Below are 21,719 nucleotides of genomic sequence, written 5' to 3' on the forward strand. Positions count from 1 at the left end.
TCAGATAGCCAAAGTATTGGTGCTTCAGCTTTAGTGTCGGTCCTTCCAATGAATATTTAGGTTTGATTTTTCTTTAGGATTAACTGGTTTGATTTTCTTGCAGTCCAGGGGCTCTCAAGAGTCTTCTCCACACCACAATTTGAAAGCCTCAATTCTTTGACACTCAACCTGCTTTATGGTCCAACTCTCACATCCGTACATGACTACTGGCAAAGTCATAGCTTTGACTCTATGTTTCAATCATTCAGCCCATTTTTCTATTGCCATTACTGTGTGCCAGGCACTGTGTTAGATCCTGAAGATACAGTGTCAAATGAGACAAATAAGGTCTGAGTCTTACAGTCTTGTGGATCAGATTCTCACTTATTAGTCCTGTCTGTTCTTTTAGCTGGGGGATCAAACTGGGGTGAATTATGAACTTAGGGATATGGGCCAAGACCACATGTCCCTTAGGGTTACATGGTCCTTTTCCCATTTGAAAATCAAGACAGACAGATTAGGGCTTCTCCCAGCTGGTACTTTCTGTCTCAAAGTTTATGCCACTTGTGATTTGAGTCCTCTAGACTCTTACAGCAACCTGGCCCAGAAGCCAGGGACTATGTAGTCAACACCGAGGGCTTAATTAATAGCTAGAAGAAAAGATGACTCAGTTCCCTGACAGAGAAAAGTGAAAAAGCCTAGGGCTTGCAATAAGCCTAACCAATTATGGAAGAAAATGAGCCTGTAATTCAGGAGACTTGAGTTTGAATCTTGCTTTGGAAGATTCCCCTGGAGGAAGGCATGGCAGCCCACTCCAGGATTCTTACCTGGAGAATCCCATAGACAGAGGAGCCTGGCGGGCTACAGTCCATAGGGTTGCAAAAAGTGGGACATGACTGAAGTGACTGAGCACGCATGCAGGTACCCTTTCATTAGTGAAGTCTGCTGGGAGAACTCAGTTCTTAGGACTTGGATTTTTAAAAACAGATTTTAGGAGATGACATCTGTCCTCTTCCTGTATTAGCAATGCCTTTGTTTTAGATGGAGATTAATTTCCTAACTAGCCCAGGCAAGAAACCTATTTTATAGGCATTGTGAGATAAATAAAACCCTATCTTTACCACCATTCAACTTCCACCCACCAGCCCTCACAAAATATTCCTGCAGGCAAGAACATACATTGGCTCCAGGAATGTAAACAAGTCAGAATTCATTGAGGAACTAAGTGGATGTCTCTGTGACTGTTAGAATTTGTTCTTCAGCATTTAAGTTTAAATGCATTACTTATTTTTGTGGATAAGTTTCATGGTTAAGACCAAAGATGAACAGTACAGGAGTCTTTAAAATGAACTCTCTGTACTTCTTGAGCTCATGTTCAAAAAGGAACTCCATTGCTTTCTACATCACTATGTTCTGCAAAGATACACCTATACCATAGCTCTGAAGGATTAATTACAGAAAATCTTAAGTGTTTTTTAGTATGGAAATATAAGGGGGGGACTACTTTCCCATCTAGACTCAGATTCACAGACTTTCAGTCACAATAGCTTCTATTAAATATTAGAATTGGATCCCAAAAGGTAATGTTTATTCTTTCTATCACCCAGTGTACCACTTGACACATAGTATATGTGCAAAAAAAAAAAAAGTGATCTATACAAATAAAGGGGTGCCTACAATGATTCCATGGGCTTCTTAGGTGGCTCAGTGGTAAAGAATCCACCTGCACTGCAGGAGACATGGGCTTGATCTCTGGGTCAGGAAGATCCCCTGGAGAAGGAAATGCCAACCCACTCCAGTATGCTTGCCTGGGAAATCAAATGGACAGAGGAGCCGGGTGGGCTACAGTCCATGAGATCTCAAAGAATCAGATACAATGGAGCGACTGCGCATGCACAATGATTCCAACAATCTTTGTTAGATGTGAATGAAATATTTGTAACTATTTTGAACTCAGTAATGGCCAGATCTTCTGTTAGTTTTCATTTCTTTGCACCTTATTATGTTAAAGAGGAAATACCATGCCTGCAGGAGTCACATAGGATTGTCTAGCGGGTAGAATTGAATGCCGAGCCTCTTCCCAGGCTGTTTATAAACACAAGCCTCTGTGTCTCTTGGTTTCCTGTCTGCCTAGATGCCCAGCCCACAGAAGGAGAGAGGGAAATATGGAACCAGATCAGCGCCGTGCTCCAGGATTCCGAGAGCATCCTCGCAGACCTGCAGGCGTACAAGGGCGCAGGGCCAGAGATCCGAGATGTATGCCAATAATAACACTAAGCTGACAACGCCCTTGGTGGAGAAGGGAAACCCACACACGCACACACACAGCAAGATTAAGTAATAGCCCTAGTTTTTCCTAGCATACCAGGAAGAACAAGGAGGGTAATGTGTCCTTAAAATGTATGAATGGTCCCTTTTATTCAAGTCCACTGATCTGAGCACATAGTGCTGTGCACCATGTAAAGTGCAAGCCATTCTCTCCTCTGACATGCGTTTGAAATTGTGGGACTTACATTTAAACAATAATTTGTCAATATGTTGCTTCGTATAAAAGAAACATGAAATCTGTGAACGGTAGTTGAAATATGAGTCATGAAGTCTGGGTGTATGTGAACTTTCCAACATTTTGTAATGATTTTTGGCAGGTTTCATGACTATCACAATCAAGAGACATAAACAACCTCCCTTAAGGAGCCTGCTCATCTGTCATCCTGAAATGACGTGTAAGATCAAAATAATAAGTGCAGGAAAAAGAAAACAGTGACCAAAACAACAAAAAAAATGGCAGTGTGGCTTTTGAGAGTTTGTCATGCCTTCAAGGCAAGAAACCTCACACTCCTTTTGTTTGAAATAATTAGCTTTGTGGAAGTATCAGCACACACACACATTGCCATCACCATTTTCTGAAAAAAACCAAGACATAGCAACAACAATAAAATGCCGCTAGCATCATAATCCTCAAACTGCTGAAACCCAAGCAAAACAGCATTTCAAAGAAAGTAGCAGCCTATTAAGAGGTTATTTTTCTACTTAAGGGTCACCATTTAATTTAGGCAATTTAGGTACCATCTCAGACTGTCAGGAATGTAATACATATTATAGAGAAAGGAAAACATCTACAAAATCTGCACTTCATAATGAGCACTAGCTCTACTTTAGAAGAATCAAATGGTCATGGAGGAGATCTGAATTGCTTCCAATTAGACATGCTTTTTTTTTTTTTTTTTGCATTGAAGATACAAGAAGTGAGTCAAATGACATGGTGTCTAATTGTTGAGCCATTTGCATTATGTTCAAGTGCTAAAATCACCATCCTAATTGAGCATCTTGGACAATACTTCCATGAACTGATTTAGGCAGTATACATTAGCAAAAGACAGCAGGAATTTTTTTTTTTTTTAACTCAAATTCTTTCTCAATCTTAAGTCATTTTGACGTGGAGCCTACCGCTTCTTTTTAAGCAGAAAATTCCATCGTGTTTTGGCAGGCCATCCAAAATCCCAATGACATTCAGCTTCAGGAAAAAGCTTGGAATGCAGTGTGTCCTTTAGTCGTGAGACTGAAGAGATTTTATGAGTTTTCCATCAGGCTAGGTGAGTATGTGTTTATGATTTTCATGTCCCTCTTGTGAAACTCTGTGATGGTATTTGAGAAAGTAGCAGGAAAAGCTCAGGGGATTGGAAACTGCCCCACATCCACTCTTGTGCATCATCAGAGGCCACTCAGATACAAAAACAGCGGTCAGGTCCATTTCTGACAACATGCCTCAGAGTTTCTTCCCCTGCATTTATTGGCATGTTTCGAGTGTCTTTACTAATGGGTCTTCCTTTGGTTTTGTTCTCAGCTAAGTTCTATTCTTAACAGTATTACCCTGTCTGATCACATTTCCAAAGGACAGAGAAGCTGGAAAATCCATGTTACCTGCTAACCCAAAAAGAAGTTGGTTGGCTGGAATCATGTGTTAAATTTATTTGGTTGGCCAAAAAAAGTTAATTTGAATTTTCCAGATGATAGCACAGAAAAACCCAAATGAGCTTTTTAGCCAACCCAATAATATAGCAAAATATAAGAAAGACAAATATAATGTTCTTTTCTTAAGCTTAAAAACAAAAAAACAAAAAAAAACAAAACCAACTCTGTGCAGGTACAGGATGGCTTTGCAGAGTTCAGAGTAAAATCAAGTCTGGTTGACAGTAGTCTCCATGTGACCACTGATATGATATAACCCCTCTCCCAACAGTAAAGCTATCTGAGGTTTCACTGGTTAAAACGTATGATATGTCTAGAATGAGGAAGGGGGTTTTACTGTTGTTCCATCGCTCAGTCATGTCCGAGTCTCTGCGACCCCATAGACTGCAGCACGCAAGGCTTCCCTGTCCTTCACTGTCTCCTGCAGTTTGCTCAAACTCATGTCCATCAAGTCGGTGATGCCATCCAACCATCTCATCCTCTGTCGTCCCCTTCTCCTCCTGCCTTCAACCTTTCCTAATATCAGGGTCTTTTCCAAAGAGTCATCTCTTTGCATCAGATGGCCAAAGTATTGGAGCTTCAGCTTCAGCATCAGTCCTTCCAATGAGTATTCAGGGTTGATTTCCTTTAGGAAGTGTGTGATCATGTTTTATTCTACTTCTGCCATAAGTGAGTGCTACATTTTAGGAATTAAACAGAGAAAGTAAAGTACCCTGGGGGAATAATAGCCGTGATGTTGAGAGAACTTGAAACTGAGACTCCAAGGGAATAGTTCAATGAACTGAACCAGTTTTTCAAAAAGAGCTCCTGAAGACTCTCAGGTTGAAGAGGGATCGACTTCTCAGTTTCCTCAAAGTGTGTGTCTAGACCCCTTGAACTGAAATCATAAGGAGCCAAGTGTCAGCTCAGCAGACGGAAAAAGATCCACCAAGGTCAAGTGGGCTGCCTCAGAAGACAGTGTGTTTCTGTAGATAGAAAATGCTAGTGATGTCCTCAGAAAGAAACTGTAAAAGGCCTCTGGGGATGATAAAATCAGCACTAGCGAACCCTTGTAAAGAGCCAGATAATAAATATTTTAGGCTTGTGGGCTATCCTATCGTTGTTACAGCCACTCAGCCCTGCCATTGTGGCACAGAATGAAAATATTAATGAAGCATGGCTGTGTTTTAATAAAACTTTATTTGCAAGAAAAAGTGACTGTGGACCTGATTTAGCCTGTGGGCCAGAGTTTGCCTACCTCTTCTCTAGAGGATTGATAAAATGACTTGATGCCAAGAAAAATATATTGAAGAAAAAGCAGGAAGGAAGGTTTAGAAACAGACAAGTGAGAGTAATGAGACTGTTTTCAGGATAGTAATGGAGGTAGATATGGCAGCAGGTTTGCAGAAAAATATTCCTGGGATTTGCTAAGAGTGTCATTGCAGAGAAGGGCTGGTATGGACTGGAAGTCTCTCCCTGCAAAGCAAGCAATGTAACCCATGCATTCAGGGCCACCTCATCTCATCCTGGGTCATGGATGGCTGTCTCATCCATCTCAACCACAAAATCCTATTTGTGGTTTTCTACAGTGTTAGGATTTGGAACAGCTGAACATGGGAGGGTCCAGCTGAGCTTTGGGACCATGGGTCAGTTCTGCAGTGGAGGCAGCCTTCTCAGGCATGGAGGGCAGGGGGGTCCTTTTCCTCCTTATCCACACACATCACATTTCACACTGTTCTGTGGGGGAAAGGTGGAGAGGAAAGACTCACACAGGTCATCTCTGAGAATGTCAACTGGGGCTTCAAATTGGGCTTTTTGAAAAATCTCTGTGGTCCACCTCAAATATGTATGTATCCCTTTGACTTTTAGAAAAAGCTCTTCAGAGTTTATTGGAATCTCTGACCTGTCCACCCTACACACCAACCCAGCACCTGGAGCGGGAGCAGGCCCTGGCCAAGGAATTTGCGGAAATTCTGCATTTCACCCTTCGATTCGATGAGCTGAAGGTTAGGCCATGTGCGCTTGGACAATTTAACAGATTCACACTGAGCACCTGCATGTCCAGGTGCTTTGCAGGGCTGTGGGGTGGGGAAAAAAGATGAGGGAAGTAGCTCCTTTCCCCAAGAGACATGTAATGTGGTAAGAATTCACACTCCTTGTGGTCAAAGTGATTTACGATGGTGGTTTGTATGTGGAAATTCAAAATCTGCCAAATACAACCAGAGAAAACATCTCAAGTGTCTGTTCCTCTTTGGAAGCAAGTGTGCTTTCCCTAAAATCTAGCCTAGGGTAAAAATAGGGTGTATTCTTAAATAATGAAGCTCTGAGTCTATTTTTAACCCAAAGTTGTTTTAACTCTTGGGTAACAAAGAGAAGTCCTGGTATCTGTACAAAATATATTGCCTGGATTTTGGGTAAATAACCCCCCTCTGATGCTGAGAAATGACCTTCTTTCCTCTTTTCTGAACTTCAGATGAGGAACCCCGCTATTCAGAATGACTTCAGCTACTACAGAAGGACCATCAGTCGCAATCGCATCAACAACATGCATGTGAGTCCCTGGATCTCCTGGGTCGACAGCCCCAGGTTCCAGATCTCTTTTAATTTCTGCATCAGGAGGGGCACAGGGAGAAGACAGAGCCTTTGTGATTCATTTTCCAGAAGACACAATTTGAGCTGTTGACCGTCTCTTTATCAATCGCATCTTCTCATCTTCTTTTCATCAGCTAGACATTGAGAATGAAGTCAACAATGAGATGGCCAATCGAATGTCCCTGTTCTACGCAGAAGCCACGCCGATGCTGAAAACCCTCAGCAATGCCACCATGCACTTTGTCTCCGAAGTAAGTGATGTTGAGCAACAAAGTGCCTTCCGCCCAGTTGCCCATCAAAGCTGCTAACAGGCTAACGTGCTTTGTGTCTCCCATTTAGAACAAAACCCTGCCAATAGAGAACACCACAGACTGCCTCAGTACGATGACAAGTGTTTGTAAAGTCATGCTGGAAACTCCGTAAGTTAAATCAGAGGTGTATCCATGTCAAGAATTCACGTATCTCTAACAGTGATGATGGTGGTGATGACCGCTTCTAACGTTTGGGTTAGCACGTCAACATTTCCTTATATATTAACTGAATTAATTTCATAAAGAACTCTGGCGATAGGTGTAGTTATCCCCATCTTAAAGCTAAGGAAGACAAGGCTGAAATTGGTTAACTGACATCTTCCCAAAGATCGCATGGCTTGTTAGATGGCAGAATCAAAACTTGAATCAAAGATGCAGGAGAAGTTGTATGCAGATCAAATGGTGGATTGAGTTAAATGACTGGGTATTGTTATAGGTATATTGGAGAAAAGATTTGAGAGACGATATAAGTATGCTGGAGAAAAGATTTGAGAGAATATTTAAAACCAAGAGTAGAACTGGTAAGACTATTATAAAAATGATAATGAAAATCTCTCTCTCAGGCATGTGGCAGTTTCTTTGTACTTAAATTAGTTGCTGGATTTTAAAAATGCTTGAGTTGTTGAGGTGAGGCAGTATGGTAATGAGGAAATCTTCACTCCAGTGTCAGGTTTCCCCTTATTCTATTTATTTTGTAGCCCCTTCTGTGCCCACTGACAAGTGGTCTGACCTTGGTTTCCTCACCTGATGAGATCCCCATAGTGCCATCTACAAGGCAGAAAGTTTGGGAGTGCCAAGGCATCAAGAGTGCCTTCTAAAATGTGATGCTCTGTTCAAATGTAAGAGGGCATCCCTTCCAGATATTTCATTTATATTTAAGTTAATATTTATTCCAAGATGGAAATAATAATCATCATTGTGGAGCCAAGTCAGAATGAAGTTGATGTTAAGAAAGCCTCTAGAATTGGCCTGAATTATCTGAATCATCAATGACCCTGTCAAGGTAAGGGAACAGAATTCAAGCTCCACAAATACTCTCAACCCAATGAATGGTGTGTAATCTCTTTTAGGTATCTTTGCCAATCTAATTCAATCTGCAGCCTGTATCTTAACAAAGGAAGTTACCCTGACTGGCGACGCAGTAGCTGCTCTATAGAAATGAGCTTGATTCGTTTTCTCCATAATGAAGCCATTATTCTCTATAATCTAGGACAGCCAGAGAGACCTGCTATAAAATATTCATGATTGATGGGTGGGGGGGTTTTATATGTGATGAGCTGGCTCGCTAAGGGCAGAAGAGAAGAGAATTTACTGCCCTCCAATTTACCTTGTTTTCACACTGGTTGGATAGATTCAAGGAGAATTATCATCGCCAGTTTCTTTAAGAGCTTATTAACCTGGTTCTTGCAGGTCTAGGATTGTTCTCAAGAGAGGATTGGAGGAGGCTAAACTAGCCAGTTGTGGAGCCAAAAACAAATGGATCTGTCACGGAAGTAACACCTCTGCCATTTCTCCTCTCTTCCAGGGAATACAGGAGTAGGTTTACCAGTGAAGAAACGCTGATGTTCTGCATGAGGGTCATGGTGGGGGTCATCATCCTGTACGACCACGTGCATCCCGTGGGAGCTTTCTGCAAGACATCCAAGATCGATGTAAGAACAGTTATGATAGGTGATTTCCCAGTAGGGGCTCGTGAATGTCGCCAAACAGACCTCGCTTCTCTCTCTCCCTCCCCTCCATCCACCCCCCACCAACTGCCCATGAGTGAGCTCTCCTTGTTGCAAATCCATCAGGGCATCTCTCCTTGTAGCAAAAAGTCCAGTCCTGTTCACGGGCATACAACAAATGCATCCAACCTCAAAGACACAGAAAGAGAATGGAGACGCTGATCCCCTCAGCTTGTAGAGGGGCTGAGGGGTGAGCAGTCACTTAGCTGCTAGCTGCCCTTCAGCTTTTCCACGTGCCATATACGTATTTACTTACATATATGTATCTCCGCGTGAAAAGCATTAGGAGATAACTGGATTACAAGACACCATGGTCAAATCCCAAACAACGTTCCAACTTCCTGTCCCATTGCCCAGCAGAGAGCACCACCTGATTCTCATGCTTTTTCTTGTCCTTGAACTATGCTTGAGCCCTGCCCAGAGCGCCCGGCCTCTTCCCTGGTAGGGGGATTCCTTTAAGACACTCCTCACATGTCCCGTCATGTGGAGCACGTCTCCCGCACCCTGCATGGAGTAGAGCCTTGCTTCTCCTCCGGCCCCAGAGCGCCCGCCATTTTGGATTTTCTAACTCCTTCACAGACTCTGGTGCTTCCCTGGTAGCTCCACAATAAAGTATCTATCTGCCTGCAGTGCAGGAGACACAGGTTGATCCCCGGGTAGGGAAGATCCCCTGGAGAAGGAAATGGCAACCCATTCCAGTATACTTGCCTGGGAAATCCCATGGGCAGAGGAGCCTGGTGGGCTGTAGCCCATGGGTCACAAAGAGTTGGGCACGACTTGGCAACTGAACAACAAACACAGATTCTGAGTTTGTGGACAAGAGCGGAGACCAGGATGTGTACACCTGATGCCCACTCCATTGCCTAACAGGGTCTTTGGTCCATGGAGCATAGTGCTCATAAAATTTTTGCTGAGTGAATGAATAGGACTGGAAAACAAATGATGGTGGTGTGCAAGTGATTTCCTGTTGACTGTGAGATAAAGACACTCCTCTCAGCCCAGTGTTTGCCTGCAGCAGCACCCAGCAATGTATCCCTGTATTAATTTAAAACCTTTTAAGTACAGAATAGCACCTTTTGGTACTAACTTATTCTGAAACAGCTAAGTAGGGGTATGCACACTCTAGGCTCATTCATGCATAGACAGCAGCATCTTTGATGCTCTAGTTCTGTGCAGACAGAAGGTCCAGATGCCCAGAGGGGCTGTGAGTCTGAAGAGTGTAAGAAAAATTTTCAGTTTATAATACAATTCAGTTTACTCATGTTGAGGTTCTGGCTTCCTAGCATACATAGCTAGCCATAGTTCTCCATAGAGTTTTCCTTATTTTTAATATAATTATTTTTATTTCTCAAGAAAATAAATATTTATATAAAAATTGGGGGGAAATAAAGGAAATTAATATACAGAACTTTAAACATATCTGTGGTAACCTCACCATGGACATCATGTGTCATCAATATGTCACATATGTTTGTCCCTTCATTTTATATAGATATGTTTGGGTGTCTGTGTGTATGTATTAATACTTAACAGATTAGCACCCTGCTATAATTGTTATTTAAAAACATTTAATTTGCATAACAGTATATTACAGAATTTTTTCCATACCAATAAATATTTTACTGTATTCGTGAGGCTTTAACATTTTTATGCTATAGATTGAGCATAAATAGCTCTATTAATAACCCATGAATATCATTTGAATATGGATTGAATTTATTACCTAGTACTCATAGGACATTCTCATTTACCACAGCCATTTGTTAACTTGTCAGAGAGTCAATAATTAAAAATACACTGAGTACCATTATGTCTTGTAGCCTTAACTTTAAAAAAAAGCTCGTCCTTGCTTGTCATTCACTGACTCTTTCTGTGGAGGCTGTAAACATTATATGATGTTAGTTCTAACCCTCCCCATTCCTGATGAAGTCTGTTTGTTCAAGTTGGTCTCACTAAGAATGGCTTGCTTGTACTGAAGCTCACCCATGTCTCTAAGAAAGTTTCAGGTTTACAGAGCACAGTATGTGTACTATATAATGGGTCATTTTTCTCTGATGACATAAAGGCTCTCCTTCCAGATACCAGTCTGCTTCGAAGTCAGCAGTTACAGGCACGGGGTTTATAAACCCTCAGGGTATCAGCATCAACTATGAAGAAGCAGATAATGAACTAGATCCTTTCCTTACAGAGAACGTGTTCTGGAGCCCAAAATGGAAGTACTGAGCTCTAGACACCCAGATGAGGGAGAAATTCCTTCTGTAGAGAGGCAGAGAAAGAGGGCGATGTTTCAGGTGGATCTGGGGAATCTTACCAAGTGGACGGAGAGAAGGAAGAGTACTCCGAGCAGAGGATTCATCCCAGCAGAGTCATGGCGGCCCAGAGGGTTGGTCATCATTTAGAGAACAGATCCTGTTCGTGGGTGTGAGGGATGCAGGCTGGAATGAGGTGGCATTTTCAACTGATTTCCTTAAAACTACATGGAGCAATCCAATACAGTATCACTCTTTAAGCCCGGTCCCCAGCCCACACCTCACCCAGAATCCCAGACCCCCACCTCCTCTGGACACATGAGGTATGGCCAGCCTCAAATCAAAGGTTCTCACTTTCACACAGACCTGCTCCTCCTCTTGGGCTCCTGTCTCAGGTATTTCACCTCCTGGGTCAAAGCCAAACCTGGGGTTTTTCCACAGAACCTAGGAACAGTCTTCTTCGCTCTTCACCTTCACACCTCCTCAGACACCGAGTCCTGTGGCCTGGACCTCAGCGCATCCTCTCATCTCGCCCTGACGCTCTGTGCCCACTGCCGCTCTCACAAGCTCACTCATGCTCTCCCTCACACCGTCACTCACGCCCTCACTCTCAGGGGCTCCCACCAGGCCTCCCATCTCCAGCTCTATTTCCTCAGAGCCCTTGCAGTATTAACCACATTATTAGATCGTTGAACACCTATCAAGGGTATTTTCCACAGGTCAAGGCCTCAAGTCCTGAACATGTTGTTAAACGCACGTTGAATATGGTCCAGAATGCATCTCTGACTGTGTCTTGTTAGTCACACCCCAGGCTTTTATCAGCCTGAGATCGAACTAGAAATTCCCGTAGAGTATCCACCACACTTCTGCCTCTTTTCTAATCTGTGTCCCCATTTCTCCCTGGGCACTTTTTACAAGAACACATATCAAAGGATGACAAGGAGCTGTTTGTCTCTCTTCTCCCACTGGGCTCTGAGCTCTCTTGGGAGAGGGACTGAATCTCTTCATCCTGTGCTTGTCCCCATCCTGCACCTGTGACAGGCATCTCTGATTGACCACGACATTCTTTTTGGATGAGGCTAAGCATACCCCCAAATGACTCTAAGCCCTGTGCTTCAGGCTGCCCCCATCAATCCAACAAGCTTTATCAAATCTTTGGGGAAAAGCTTTCAACCTACAAAAACATTTTCTAAGTGACCATTGTAAGAGAGGTCCTTAGTACTGTTTACCCAATCAGTGCATGAATATCTGTGAGTTTAAAATGACTGACTGTATTCTTTCCAGAAGGATTCTTCCTTTGCCAAAAAAATTCCCGTATATGAGTAATATAATGTGATCTATTAAGATGTAGATTTAGCTTTCATGTATTTCCCAAATGATGAATAAATTATATTGCAAGGACACAAAAAGCTAAGAAACTTACCCGGTTTAGGAAGATGCTAAATAAAGAAGGATGGATGAAACCCAGGCATTCTGCCTCCATGTGCTTCGTATTCCTAACTGTTGTCCTTTACTGGCCCTCTCCTGGCCTGGGGAGGGAGACAAATTAACCTGAGCACTAAGATCTCTTAAGGTTCTCTGAGAAATGCCAGTGTACTATTAGGGATACAAATATGTGGTGGTTACTTCTACCTGGTGAAAGTAATGAGATCAGAAGAGGCTTCCTGGTGTTGGTGTGCTCCAGCTGAGTCCTAAAAAAGTTTTAAAGAGATTACCAGTCAAACAACTAAAGGAGGAAATGCATTCTGGGCAGAGGGTGGTGTAAAATGATCAGGTTTGCAGTTCATTTGGTCAGCCTCCCCTGAGCACAGACTAGAGAAGCTCTGCTCTTGGCTCTGGTGTCCAAGACAAGAAAATCAGTCTCAAGTCTTTGTCTCCAAAGGCCAGACACAGAAGATATTCAATTGTGGTATAATATGAAAACTGAGAGAAGCTTCTAGAAACCCACAGAAGCAACTCACTGGCCCGACGGAGGAGGAAGGTTTATTGGTCATTTCAATATTTGCTTTCTATGAACACAAACAATGTAGTATTATTACAGGCAGATATTGTTATGGACAGATACTATGATGGGCAAAATTGCTAAGGTATTAACCAAATCTTGTACTTTCTCTTCCTAGATGAAAGGCTGCATAAAGGTTTTGAAGGAACAGGCCCCAGACAGTGTGGAGGGGCTACTGAATGCCCTCAGGTGAGCTTCAACCCTGTGGGGTAGCAACCCTTCAGATCCACTGCTAATTTAGATGCTGCTAGGGTCCAAGGGCTAAAAACACCAAGCTTAACCTCTTACGTCTGTTAACACATGTTGAGGTCAGCCCCATTTTTATCATCCCCTTTTCACAGATGGAAGAAACTGAAATTTAGAGAAGTCAACTCACTTGGCAAAAGTTCTCACAGCAGATGGCTGAGCCAAGATTAAACCCTGGTCTGGGTGACCCTGCAGGTCAAAGACCAGATGCTGGCCACACTGCTTTGTGGTTGGTGGGGACTTGTCAGGAGAAGAAGCCTCCTGGGTCTCACTTCCCCCTCCACCCCTGCTCCCCAGACCTGGCTGCATATGAGAATTAGGTGGGTAGCTTTTGCCAACACTGATGCTTGGGTCCAACCCAGACCAGATTAATTTTAATTGCTGGGATAGGGGCTCAGGCATCCATTTTGGGTTTGTGGGTTTGTTCTGAAGGTCCCTGCATGAGGCATCTGTGGAGTTGCCAATACTGAGAACCCTGCTCCCCTGTCTGGATGCCCTTGTATCTGGCCAATGCCCCTGACAGCTCCTCACTGCTCCTGAGCCATGCTAAAGCACCTGCTCTTCCCAAGGACACATGCACTTAATCCACTGCAGGGCAGGACTCTTATTTGTTTAGCTGTGACACATCTATATAGTTTGTTGAATCAGGCCAATTGGATTGCCATCTGGAAAAGTTTATGGCCCCTGCTGTCTTAGTCATTGGTGATTTCCCTCTGTTCCTCTCAATACCATTCATGTAGTGAATGTTCAATAAGTGAAATGAAGCAATGATACTCTATGATGTACAACATGTATGTTTCATGCTCTCATTTAATCATCACAAGTCAGAATGGTAAGATCTATTATCCCCATCTAATAAAGGAAGAAACTCGGATGCACATGACATGAATAAATTATACACTGAGGCTGATCCTTTTTGGTGCAGCTGCTAAGTCACCATTCTTCAGAACAGATGTAGCATTAACCTAAGAGTCTTTCAAATTCTGTGGGTAAACCAAGGTTTTTTTCCATTGATGCCCATTTCATAGAAGGCAGACTTTCCACACTCACTAAGAAAACTTTTGGCTTCTGACTTTTTTTTTTTAAGATTTTTTTGATGCAGACCATTTTAAGTCTTTGTTAAATTCATGACAATATTGCTTCTGTTTTATGTTTTGGTTTTTTGGCCATGAGTTGTGTGGGAATCTTGGCTCCCCGACCAGGGATTGAACCCACGCCCCTTGCATTGAAAGGTTAACCACTGGACCATCAGGGAAGTCCAATGTCATTCTGTTAAGCAAGGCTTGGAGACCAGGGCACTGTGGTAGACTGCAAGTTCCACTGAGTTCTTGGCATTTTGTGTCTCTTCTAGGCACTGTGATGGTCAGAGGGTACAGACTTTTGAGGCAGCCAGACCTGGATCCACATCAGAAACCACAAATTGTTCATAAATCATGCATTGTTGTATTTGTCATCTGGAATGGGTCATTTAACATCTCTAAATCTCAGTTTGCTCATCTGTAAAATGGAAGTAATAACCTGTCCTGCAAAGAGTTAGTGTGAGTGTGAGTGAAATAAAAACTTCCACAGTGCTTGGAACACAGTCAAGATTTTACTACATGTTAATTCTCCTTTCCTTCCTTTTCATGACCAGTAAATGTGAAGATACACATTACACCACTTTTCTTTCCTATATGGGTCTGCCTTAGTGCCCCCTTGCGGTGGTAATGAGGATAAGCACTCTCACAAAAGGAGAAAACAGTAACTAGAGAGTTGGATAATGTTGTTACGGTGACTGGGTGGTAAAGAATCCTCCTGCCAGTGCAGGAGATGTGGGTTCGATCCCTGGTGGAGGAAATGGCAACCCATTCCAGCATCCTTGCCCGGGGAAGCCCATGGACAGAGGAGCCTGTGAGCTATAGTCCATAGCGTGGCAAAAGAGTCACACATGACTTAGCAACTAAACAGCAACAACAGTGTTGCTATATGCAAACCAAGCTTTTACAATCGGTGACTCAGGAGGTGTGCCAAGAGCCTGCACTCAAGCACGTGAAATCTGTCTCCCTGGAAAATGAGATTGCTTGTTTCTCCTTCATGTAATTATTTGATTAGGTAGAAGATCTATTTGTTTAATAACCAAAATATAAACTTCTTTGGAAGGAAGGATTGAATATTAAATCTGAGACTAAGTTGGACACTGAAGTGTGGCTCTTTGTGTAAAGAATGGATGCCAAGTTTGATTTCTAAATATCAGCTGTGCCTCTCAAGCCAAAGATGAGCTGACAACTCTGATCAAAGCTTTCTCAGAGCATACTGTTTGCACACTGTTTGCACACTGACTGCCGTCATTTTCTTTCCATCCAGGTTCACTACAAAGCACTTGAATGATGAATCGACTTCCAAACAGATTCGAGCGATGCTTCAGTAAAGCCTTGCTCAATGAAGAGGATCTTTGAACTGACCTCAGAAGATGTATATGTTTACATAATTTAATACAGATTGATGTTAATACTTGTGTATTTACATAACCGTTTCCTTCTTGTCACTGAAATATATGGACCTTCATTTGTATCCTGACTGACTCAACCCAGAGATCATAAATTGACTGGAGAGCCTTACCTTCGATGTCTAAAACAAAAACCCCTTCTCCAAAAGGCAGAATTTGGAGACGTTGATCTTTGCTACTGGAGTTCCTTACGCCTGTAACAATCAGAACTTCCCAACAGTTTGTGGTCATGTTTTAATTCTAGATTAAATTGATCTCTCTGGGAAGTATAGTTAGAGAAACACAAAGAGTTTGATTTCCTGGGTCAGCCCAGCTACAAGAAACACAACTGTTATCCTGACAGAGAGACAGGGGGAACCCCAGAAAAGAAAAATTCCAGTGGAGATATAAGCCCCAGTGTCTGGAATTCAGCACACCCCCTCTCTTTCCTCAGAAGGCACAGCACCCATCAACTTTTCTGTTTGCACCTATTTTATTTCTCAGCATTCTCTCTTCCTATTTTGATTTATACCCTGTAACATTCCCTTTCCATTTTTCAAGAGGAAAAAATCAGCATGTTTGCATCAGTTTGTGGAGGAGAAAGGAGAATAGAAAGATGCACTCTTGTGGCTGGGCTGGTGACTGTCGTGGAAGTGGGGACAGGTGGGGAAGAAGGGCATCTAAGCAACAGTGGCAGTCATCTCTCTGCTTCAACCCTCTGTCTCCAGGACCAGGGAAGTGGACCTCTGGCTAAAATTGTGGGTGAGGTTGCTAATGTTCCAGTTGTCTGTGGAGTGCTGGGCACACAACTCCTCCTAATAGGAGCCATGGCCTCTGGGGACCATTCATGTGGCAGCAAAGATCTAGCTAGAACTTAACTAGTTATCAGAAAGCTTGGGGAATTTAGAGAGGAGATTTTTATTTTCTGATTACCTGATATTTAAAAGACAGCTCCTCCAGGACCTAACTGCCAGCTTGTTACAATGTATAAACTCGGGCCTGAGTACTGAGATTAAATGGTAGACTTGTTGATTCAGAGTGAACTTGGAAAATTCACTTAAATTCTCTGTGTCTCACTTTCCTCATCTATAAAATGGGCAAATAAAATAGATAACCTCCAATACTCCTATAAGACCATGAGCCAATAAGAAGACTGACTCTGTCATCCTTCCTTTGTAAATAGAATCCGGTAAGCATCACCCCACCTTGCCTTGATGATTAGCGATATGACAAGGGTTATCTGTCTGCAGATCAGAGTTTAGAGTGGAATCTTGGAAATCTTCTATTTATTCTGGTCTCCAGTGAGGATGAAGTCAAACAGCATCACCCCTCTGTACTACTAGAACCCAGGATGCTTCATTGCTGATTCCATGTCCTTTTCGTTTCACCACGTGGCCTATGCATACATACTATAGGGTGATATTGGACACTTTTAAATATTCAACCTGGCCTGTATAATTGCTTGCCTATTTCTGATGGAAGCAGAGAGTTACCCAGGGAATGATAATGCCAGAAGTTGGGTTTGGTATATCAGGGTTTGATGACATTGTCCCAAGGAATGAGCTGTCACACCATTACTTTCTGGATTTTGGTAGCCAGGTGGCAGTCCCTTGAGTCCTCTAAGAATAGGAGAGACATATTTAGGTTTTATTTTTAACAAATCCATTCAGTGGCAGAACGGATTCCCTGGTCTAGATCTAAATGTCAGTCAGTCAACAAAGAGAGGAAAAGCCTTTTTCCTTGGAGCTTTTCAAGCTGAACAAGTACAGCTGGTTGGATGAGGGTTCTGTCATCATAACAGAAATGCACTAAATGGCTTTCAAAGACCTTTCCAAACCTAGGGATTCTAAAACCCTAGAGGAAGCCAGAAGTTGGGATAACACTGGGTGAACAAATTCATTAGATACTCAGCTTCTTTTACTTGGAAGCCACATGTTGTCTTTGGGCAACAACTGTCAAGACTAGAAATGTAGAAGTACTCAATATTTATTGTCATAGGGTCTATTTTCCTCCCATATCAGAGAAAGGACTTGCAGAGTACATGGTTGAGCACATTTATAATTTTTAATTCAACTTTCTCACAAGTGGGACCAAACATATGGGGTGAGGAGTTGCTGGCCTGCCCCAATTTAGCCAGGCCACCTTGTTTCAAAGCCAAGATTCACCAGAACATGGATTCTCAAAAGCCCAGGGCCTGAACTATTGCCTCCGGTTAGCAGCAGGACAGGTTAACTGAATGTCTGTGATCACTAACAGGTGGTGGGCCGTGGGTCCACTCCAGAGCTATAGTGGGAGACAGATTCTTTTAACAGGCTGTCCTTCAGGTGTCCTTGAACAATCACATTTTTGTATGCTGCATGCACGTGTGTCCAGGACCCATGAGCTGTTCAGGGGAAAGTGCTAGCCACGGTATCCATGTCAATGTTAGCTATATTTCATATTTGAGGTCTCATAATTTTCAAATAAAAGTGTACCCCATTATTCAGATATTTATTTTTGGGCAAGTGACAAGGTGAAAATGACATTTCTTAGATGCACTGCTACTTTGGCATTATAATTTTGTTCTCGGAAACGTTTTATGTGCCACTAGACATTAGTTTAAAAAGAAAGTGACCATGTTTTAAATTGTGGTGACCCATTGGAGCTGGAGTTTTAATTAAGAACCAGAAAGAAACTCCTGGATACTATCCTTTAACTATTAGTTAATATCATGCTTCATCGGTGTTTGCTCCTAGTCACCACCATTGTATCAAGATATTAATGGTAAACTGAGGTTTTTAATACATTATCACATTTAAGTAACAATAATTTCATGCTTCTTCAAAAGAAAAATGAAGCTTACTCAGTCTTGGGATCTAACTGTGCAGTAGACATCAGAGACTTTTCATTCAATCTTGTATCCCAGACAGCTACAAATTTTTGTAGATGTTAATAATAAACATTGGAATTTTGTCTTAAAGAAACAAAAACTTTGGAACCCAATTTTCCCTCTACATCTATAAAGGCTGTTGCATACACAAAGCTGTTTAAAAATTGTCATATGTTGTTTGCTGAAGTCATTGTAATTTTTTTGCCTGCTTTGCCTCTTTTTGTACAGAAGTTTTGAGTGTGAAATGAAAATTAAAGTTTGGTACATATATTTAAAAATACACTTCTTTTATATGATGTTCAAGGTTGAGTGGGTAATAAGCACACAGTCATGAATACTTGCTGTGCTAAGTGTTAGTCGCTCAGTTGTGGCCGACTCTTCGCAACCCATGGACTATAGACCACCAGGCTCCTCTGTCCATGGAATTCTCCAGGCAAGAATACTGGAGTGGGTAGCATTCCCTTCTCCAGGGGCAAACCCAGGTGTCCTGCATTGCAGGTAGATTCTTTACCATATGAGACACCAGGGAAGCTCTAGATGCTTGCTGCACATAAATATTTGCTAAATGTCTGCTCTGGGGATCAGGAAATCACACCAATTGCCTTCGCCTCTCTAAGCCTCCATTTCTTCATATACCCAAAGTCTGAAACATCCAAAATGAACTCCTCTTGGTACCAGATGTATTTATGCACTTCAACAAAGACTCCCATTATTTAAAAAGACATAAACTACAGAGATGCATGACGTATCTAGAGATGCATGAGACCTACTTATTCAAGGATGCTAAGAAGTAAAAGAGCATTTATTTGCTCTTGTATTTTTTCTCTTCAGTGTAGTAGTACTTTCTTGGGTTGGCAAATTAACAATAACCTATTCCATAAAAGCATATTTTTCAGGCAATTTAAACTCTAAAGCAACTCTCCTAATGATTAGACACTGAAACTTTTCGAGAGCACTACTTTTAATCCCTGAACCTCTTAAGCTGATCACCTAAGACCTAATTGTATGTGTTTTCAATGGGTCAGAGTCCCCAAGAGAGACTTTCCATGAGTCTATATGCAAAACACAAAGGGAAATGAATAAGAATAATTTTTCTGTAAATTGACACACAGACAAATTATAATGGACAAAAGCTGGAAAGAAGGAAAAAGAAAGGGGCCTTTGTGAGAGAAGAAAGGGAGAGACAGACCCTAATTAAATACATGCTGAAAGTCAAAAGACATGAAAAAAAAATGAGTAAGCATATGTGTGATTGTCAAAAGGAACACAACTGGTAAGGAATTGCACATGCTTCATACCAGCCAGAAATTTGGTTGTTAATCAGAGTTCTCCTAAAAGGATGGTAAAGGAGAGCTCAGCTGATATTTTCCTAAAACCTAGTGAATATTTCGGAGAAGGCAATGGCACCCCACTCCAGTACTTTTGCCTAGAAAATCCCATGGAAGGAGGAGCCTGGTGGGCTGCAGTCCATAGGGTCGCTAGAGTCAGACATGACTGAGTGACTTCACTTTCACTTTTCATGCATTGGAGAAGGAAATGGCAACCCGCTCCAGTGTTCTTGCCTGGAGAATCCCAGGGACGGGGGAAGCCTGGTGGGCTGCCGTCTGTGGGGTCGCACAGAGTCGGACACGACTGAAGCGACTTAGCAGCAGCAGCAGCAGTGAATATTTGCAATCAGTAGTCTATACCTGATTTTGTACTTTGAGTTACCAGTTATCAGTTGTTCAGTCGCTGAGTCGTGTCCAACTGTGCAGCCCCATGGACTGCAGTATTCCAGGCTTCCCCGTCCTTCACTATCTCTTAGAGTTTGCTCAAATTTATGCCCATTGAGTCAGTGATGCCATCCAACCATCTCATCTTCTATCATCTCCTTCTCCTCCTACCTTCAATCTTTCCCAGCATCAGGGTCTTTTCCAGTGAGTTGGCTCTTTGCATCAGGTGGCTAAATTATTGGAGTTTCAGCTTCAGGATCAGTCCTTCCAGTGAATATTCAGGGTTGATTGCCCTTAGGATTGACTGGTTTGATCTCCTTGCAGTCCAAGTGACTCTCAAGAGTCTTCTCCAACACCACAGTTCAAAAGCATCGATTCTTCAGTGCTCAGCTTTCTTTATGGTCCAACTCTCACATCCATACACAACTACTAGAAAAACCATAGCTTTGACTAGATGCCAGCACTTTGTTGGCAAAGTGGTGGTGCTGCTCAATTATCAATAAGCAGACAGAACTTCTAGATGTTTGCTATTTGAAAGGTATGTAAGGGTAGTTAGTCGTCACAATGTAAATGACCAATTAAATAATACTGTATAGTGTTCATTGATTTATTTAAACTATTTATATTAATTAAGTACATTAATATATCCAATACCAAAATCCTGGTCACTGCGGGTTACCTCCACCCTGACTAAGCACACCTACATGTACCACTTAGTAAATAGAAAGGTCTCGGCCATTCTGTCTGCTCCAGCTCAAAGGTCAAATTCCAAAGAAGGGAATTTTTCTTCCTAGGTCTCATCAAGTTCCTAGGGCTGTATTTTTACCACTCTAGCTCATCCCTTGCCTGATGTCCCAGAATTTCGTTTAGAGTGTTTTTTTGGCTGAAAGTTCTTGTAAGACTATCTTCAAGATAGTCTTTTCTGTATAAAATGTTCCAGTTTTCACTATCAAATTACACATTTCCAGACTTCTCTTTCTCTCTGCCTTCAGTTTTAAATTGTCCTTGTTTGCCCCACAACAGGCTTTTTCTCAAGTCATGAGCTATATTTTATTAACATCCCTAAGCCATCCAAGAGCTAAAGTCTTCAATATTGTGATTTGAGAACTGGTAGTTCTAAAAGGCTTCTTACACTTTGAAGAAGCTTATCTCTAGAAATTATCAAAAGCACTTGGAGGAGGCCATAAAATTCTTTCCTTTCAAATTTAAATAGATTTAAAAGGATTTTTTAATTCCTTTTATGTGACAGAAATAATGTAATCACTATGGGGAGAAGTTATGAAGGTTGTGGTGCTACATGTGAATATGAGTGGGAAGGATGCTAAACCTCTCTTTTTTGGTTCTTAATGGATTTAATGTATTTGGTGCTAAATATAGGCCACTTGCGAAGAGTCGGACATGACTGAGCGACTTCCCTTTCACTTTTCACTTTCATGCATTGGAGAAGGAAATGGCAGCCCACTCCAGTGTTCTTGCCTGGAGAATCCCAGGGACGGGGGAGCCTGGTGGGCTGCTGTCTATGGGGTCGCACAGAGTCGGACATGACTGAAGCGACTTAGCAGCTAGCATAGGCCACTGCACAGCAGTTTAAACTATGTGTTTGCTAGAACACTTTCTAAC

General features: G+C 42.2%; 1 protein-coding gene and 1 long non-coding RNA gene across 4 annotated transcripts in view; one reads left to right on the forward strand and one right to left on the reverse strand.

Annotated features, from left to right (window-relative positions):
- The window catches only part of CYRIA (CYFIP related Rac1 interactor A), a 102,459-nt gene extending 83,792 nt beyond the window's left edge, over positions 1–18,667 (forward strand). For 2 of the 3 annotated variants that reach the window (XM_061433263.1, XM_061433264.1), the window contains exons 4-12: positions 2,114–2,235; positions 3,467–3,572; positions 5,797–5,933; positions 6,401–6,478; positions 6,654–6,770; positions 6,859–6,938; positions 8,356–8,482; positions 12,927–12,997; positions 14,406–14,636. In XM_061433263.1, coding sequence (XP_061289247.1) covers positions 2,114–2,235; positions 3,467–3,572; positions 5,797–5,933; positions 6,401–6,478; positions 6,654–6,770; positions 6,859–6,938; positions 8,356–8,482; positions 12,927–12,997; positions 14,406–14,484 — 917 coding nt within the window. In that variant the 3' untranslated portion in view covers positions 14,485–14,636. Of the gene's footprint in view, positions 1–2,113; positions 2,236–3,466; positions 3,573–5,796; positions 5,934–6,400; positions 6,479–6,653; positions 6,771–6,858; positions 6,939–8,355; positions 8,483–12,926; positions 12,998–14,405; positions 14,637–15,397 lie in introns of those variants that run through there. The other variant, XM_061433265.1, reaches the window with a different exon arrangement.
- LOC133257415 (uncharacterized) lies at positions 6,478–8,402 on the reverse strand. Its single transcript, XR_009739542.1, has 2 exons — positions 8,158–8,402; positions 6,478–6,653 (listed from the first exon to the last, which is right to left on the reverse strand). It is a non-coding gene; the product is annotated as an uncharacterized LOC133257415 (long non-coding RNA).
- Positions 18,668–21,719: the final 3,052 nt, after the last annotated feature.

The sequence above is a fragment of the Bos javanicus genome, chromosome 11 (genome assembly GCF_032452875.1).
Source record: "Bos javanicus breed banteng chromosome 11, ARS-OSU_banteng_1.0, whole genome shotgun sequence".
NCBI lineage: Eukaryota > Metazoa > Chordata > Mammalia > Artiodactyla > Bovidae > Bos > Bos javanicus.